This window comes from Limulus polyphemus, unplaced genomic scaffold (genome assembly GCF_000517525.1).
Source record: "Limulus polyphemus unplaced genomic scaffold, Limulus_polyphemus-2.1.2 Scaffold9679, whole genome shotgun sequence".
In the NCBI taxonomy this organism is placed as follows: Eukaryota; Metazoa; Arthropoda; class Merostomata; order Xiphosura; family Limulidae; genus Limulus; species Limulus polyphemus.
In genome coordinates, this window is record NW_013675289.1 from 4,318 (window position 1) to 9,627 (window position 5,310).

The 5,310-nt window shown below is 32.4% G+C and overlaps 1 protein-coding gene across 1 annotated transcript in view; it reads right to left on the reverse strand.

The window, feature by feature from the left end:
- Positions 1-421: 421 nt before the first annotated feature.
- Positions 422-5,310, reverse strand: part of LOC106476037 (DNA topoisomerase 3-beta-1-like) — a 16,208-nt gene continuing 11,319 nt past the window's right edge. Inside the window, exon 4 of the mRNA XM_022380016.1 lies at positions 422-767. Within this exon, the coding sequence (XP_022235724.1) occupies positions 531-767 (237 nt within the window). The 3' untranslated portion in view covers positions 422-530. The remainder of the gene's footprint in view (positions 768-5,310) is intronic.

A 5,310-nucleotide genomic window follows, 5' to 3' on the forward strand; every position in this document is an offset into this window, starting at 1 on the left:
TGTACATATACTGGTACTACTTGCGTGAGTGTACATATACTGGTACACTTGCGTGAGTGTACATATACTGGTACACTTGGGTGAATGTACATATACTGGTATACTTGGGTGAATACGGCTGAAAGGGTAAGCATGTTTGATGTAACAGGGATTCAAGTTGGCAGGTACTGAATTGAGTATGTTATGCTTGCAGTTCAAAATAGTGATTACTTTTGAGGATTTATTATCGCACCATGTACGTACAATCAGAAAGTGATGTTTGATTAAAAAACTGGGTTGTCGTAGCAGTATAAAAATTAACCATTTTAAAATTAGGAAGTTATTCAGTACAAGTTTAATATTAATGTTTTAAATTATTTTGAACTTAAAACAAATTTTTTTATGGCATACAGAATAAATCAAAAACACTGAAACACACATGGAAATATTTAAAACAGTTTACTAAACAAGATTAAATATTACATGGTTTAATAATAATAATAATGATGATCTTGGCTTAATATAACCATTTAAAATGTTCTAACAAATAGTTAGACAAAATAAGCTGCAAGTTTAGCCATTTTATCCTTAGGTTTACCCCGTCCCCGACTCTTAGGTCTACCTCGACCTCGACCTCTCCCCCTTCCTCTAGAAGCACCTTGACTTCGAGAACCCTGCAACATTTTGGGCCGTAATGCCTGTTGTCGCTCGACCAGTGTTCCAAACTGGGGGTCACAAAAAATACAACCAACAGCTTCAGTAGCCCCGTCGTTGAGTTTAGATTTTTCCTGGATATAAAGGGCAACAAAAAATTAAAGTAAACTGAGTTTCATAAATGATACCAAGAGTAGTGTTTACAATGAAAACTGCAAAACTTCAGTGTGATACATTGAAGCAATATTACTTCAAGATATCATGTTTCAACATCAGGAATTCTGCCTAATGTATAGTGATACTCTTTGTCACCTTTAGAAGTTTTTGAACTAAATGTCTCTCAACAAAGATACTGAAGTCTACATTGTTAAGTACGTGAAATCCAATACATAATAAATCGAAACAAAAAAGCAATGCACACGCTGGACTTGCAAACTACGATTTACTGACAACTAGATGATGAATTTGATAATGGTTTTGCTTTGGGGTTTAATAATTTTTGTTTGAAGATGTTTGTCTATTGTACTAGTATATGTGCACTTCTAACAGGAATATTATACAGAAATACCTAAATTCATCTCAGAACATTCTATTATAGAAAAGGTTTCTTATAAAATATAATACTGACATTTTACATGTTAAAATTGGTCTGGAAATAGCTTGATTTGGTGCCCTAGATTTAAATTAACGCTGCATCTCTACTCACACTGTAGCTCCAAAGAACTTGAAACCCTAGCCAACTGCCTATCCTTATTACCAGGCCTGGGTTAAAAGTAAGAAATATGATCAAGATTACTACTTATTTGCTTATGGTTTTATTCTATGAATGGTAACCTGGAATTTAGCCATTTATTAACAGTATGATTATCACTAGATAGTATATTTAGGTGTAATAATTTTTTTCAGAGAAAGGAGAAATTCTTAATGACATTTTTGAATACATGTTTGAAGTTATGCTTGAAATGCCTATACAGAGTTATAAGCATTATTCTTTACATCTTGTGTACGTCATATTTCTAATTAAGGTCAGTTTGTGACCATTACTTTTGGTTGAGGGAAAGCTGTTGATTATAGTGAAGACTGCAGATAGTGTGACTTTGGGTCACAAAGAGACTGGTGACATTGTGTTATGTAGACATCATAAATCCAACCATTCTAGTGTTGCAATAATGGCTTCTATCATTGGGCAGGCTTAGTTGGGAAAAAATAATGCTCGGTCCAGTCCATTTAATCTTAATGAATGCATTTTATTTTCTTCAACTTTTCATATATCAAAGTCCACGATGAAAAAACTTCTCCTTATGCACTTCTCCTTATCCCTATTTATTTGTCGAGCAAAACTCAATAATCACAACACTGAATGAACTTAATAACTGCTTGACTAAAGTAAGCTAACAAACTCACTAATTTAATAATCAATTATCGACCATAACAGACAAAATTAATCATTCTGAGCATAAATTACTTTTGATATAATTCATTTCCTAAACTTTCAAGATGGTTCTAGTCATTAAGCCTAAAGAAGCAATAACACAAATGTCTAATTCAAAAAAATGTACAGCCTACAATAACAGTATATTTTCATCATCTATTTTTGTCAGGTATCTCTACTCAAATACAAGTTCTAGACAAATAGGATGCATTCATCCTTGAACTATGCTCATTTTGATTTTAAGGATACACGTATTTGTAGTCTTAATCTAAAATATGTCTATTCAAACCTGCAACACTTGTTGGATAATTCAAAAAACTGGTCTCAAATTTTCTGGAATGTTTATATGTTGAAACAGATAAGCTGGAAACTTTGGTTTCCCCCTTTTCTGATGATGTGGCATTCTGTGAAATCCTGGTAGTGCTAAGAATTATATTTCTTAAGAAAGTTAGTTTTTCTCATATTTTTCCAACATGTGATCTAGCCATAAAAAAGCCAATATACGTAGGTATTATGACAAGTCACTCCTCCAATCAAAATTGCCGTGTTGCTCCATAAATTTTGTTTTTCTTTGATACATTTATGTGCAGTCTTTTACTGTTGTAGTTGAGTTAGCCTTATTTATATTTCCATTTTAAATCCTCGAACTTCCTTTTTTGTGGTTTTAATAGCTTATCCGAAAGGTCCAGTATATACGAGAATACTATGAAGAAGAGCTGCAGCCAGTGAGAGAACCCGACAAAGATGAACAATGATAAAGCTTTCCTTAATCTATTGAGGTCCTGCCATCAAACTTTCAAAGAATTGTACTTTGTAAGCAGCTGCTTCAGGTTTCAAAGATAGTGAATTAAAGGTGTGACATATTAAGGTAGTTATTATTGTGTACAATAAATCGAAGGTAGTCTCAAGTGAAAGTATTCAAAATGTAGTTAGGCTGAGCTACTGTTTCAGATTTTTCATTCCAATCTTTGTTTAATTTCTTGTTTGTACATAGGCATAAGAACCAGGGACTGGGAAGCAGTTTTAAACCTTTTTATAAGTAGTCTGTATAAGATTTCATGTTATACCAAAAAGCTGATTTACATTTCTATATACATACAAGAAGTAATAGCCAAATATTGTATTACAAGCTCAGCATTTCATAAGACATGTAGGAAAAAAAAAAATCCAAAAATAAATTTTCCACACCCAGTGATAAAAATACTTTGCTTACTTTTTGCATTTATGTGCTTAATAAAAGGTTTAATAAGAAAAGATACTTTAGGTCAGCTATAATTTCTACATTACTAATTGTGACAAATCAAGTTGCATTACTATAGATAAAGGAATTTAAGTATACTCAAAGTAAAATTGTAAAAAAAATTTACTTTCACAGACTTTCAAGAGACCCTTCACTCAGTACCATAAGTTATTGGCCCGGTTGGACTAAAACACCCGGCTATAGTTGAAAAGCTATTTATATTGGTTGTATAACACTAAAGTTAATAAAGTATGACTATTTTTCAAGGTAATAAAAAACAAACTCAAACAATTGACTTAAATATGTTTTAACTTAAAACTTTGGGTCCTGTAGTACAGTGAGCCTCATTATATTAAACACAGCATATTAACTTAAAACTTTGGGTACTGTAGTACAGTGAGCCTCATTAGATTAGACACAGCATATTAACTTAAAACTTTGGGTACTGTAGTACAGTGAGCCTCATTAGATTAGACACAGCATATTAACTTAAAACTTTGGGTACTGTAGTACAGTGAGCCTCATTAGATTAGACACAGCATATTAACTTAAAACTTTGGGTACTGTAGTACAGTGAGCCTCATTAGATTAGACACAGCATATTAACTTAAAACTTTGGGTCCTGTAGTACAGTGAGCCTCATTAGATTAAACACAGCATAATTGACTTGTATTACCAATCAAGGACAGAGTTTGTTAGAATATGTAGGTGAATGAGATGATAAACTGTTTCAAGAAGGGTTTATTGAGAAATGTTCAATAAAACAATCTATATTTCATCTTGAAGATAATACGTAAGAACCAAGTATATGACTGTTAATCAACACCTGAAATTGGCATGATAATACTATAATTTTTTGTCTTTTCCAGGGTAACAGTTAATAAGAACTTCTGGTTAAAGGTAATGAAGAGTATAATACTTAAACCACACAATATCTGCTATATCCAGGGCTCTACAGGCACGATGAAGTAGTTGTTAAAATGTTATTTATATTACAAAACTGCTCGACTGTTACATGAAGTAGATTAAGTTCGTCAACTTTATTTTTACCACAAAATTTCAGAGTTAGGGTATGGATAATTTAACACCATTTCTTACTATTTTCTGGAATTAACCTGCTCATTACTCAGAACAACTGGTTAACCAGCAAGCTATGTACTGCTATATTAAATGATAACTACAACAATGACTGGATGTGTCATTTGAGATGAAGATTAAACCTTTAGGTCTCCTGCTACAGTGTTAATCATTTTCCAGTGTAAAATATATGATACTTGGGCACATACAAAATAAACATTATTTATAACAGTTTCAAGTCTGAGGAGGATTTTTCACTGAGCCAATTATGATTCTAAATCCAATATTTTGGGTCAGATGTTTGAATAACAAACACGTATATATATGTGTGTGTGTGTGTGATTGAGATTACAGCACACTGTATGTAATTAGTTCAACTGTTTCTGAGTGGAGTAAAGAATTATGAAAATATATTTCATATTCTTCCACTACAACTAAATATTAGGAAAAAAAATAAATACTTAAAAAGAAATCTGTTAAGTTTAACATTTGAATGATTAAGATTGTAGGGTATATGCTAACGTTATGTAAAGAATAAGCAATTTTATTAAAGGAATAAAATGTAAATGATTAAAAAATAATAATAATGGATGCAAGTTTGGTATTGCCAATCGAGCCAGATTTGCTATGTAGGTTACGGTAAACATTTGTTTGTTATGAATTTTGTGCAAAGCTACACGAGGGTTATCTGCGCCAGCCGTCCCTAATTTAGCAGTGTAAGACTAGAGGGAAGGCAGCTAGTCATCACCACCCACTGCCAACTCTTGGGCTACTCTTTTACCAACGAATAGTGGGATTGACCATCACATTATAATGCTCCCCAAAAACAACCCAATAAGCTATTTCTGTGTGATATTCCCATCAGAACAAAAACAACCCAATAAGCTATTTCTGTGTGATATTCCCATCAGAACAAAAACAACCCAAT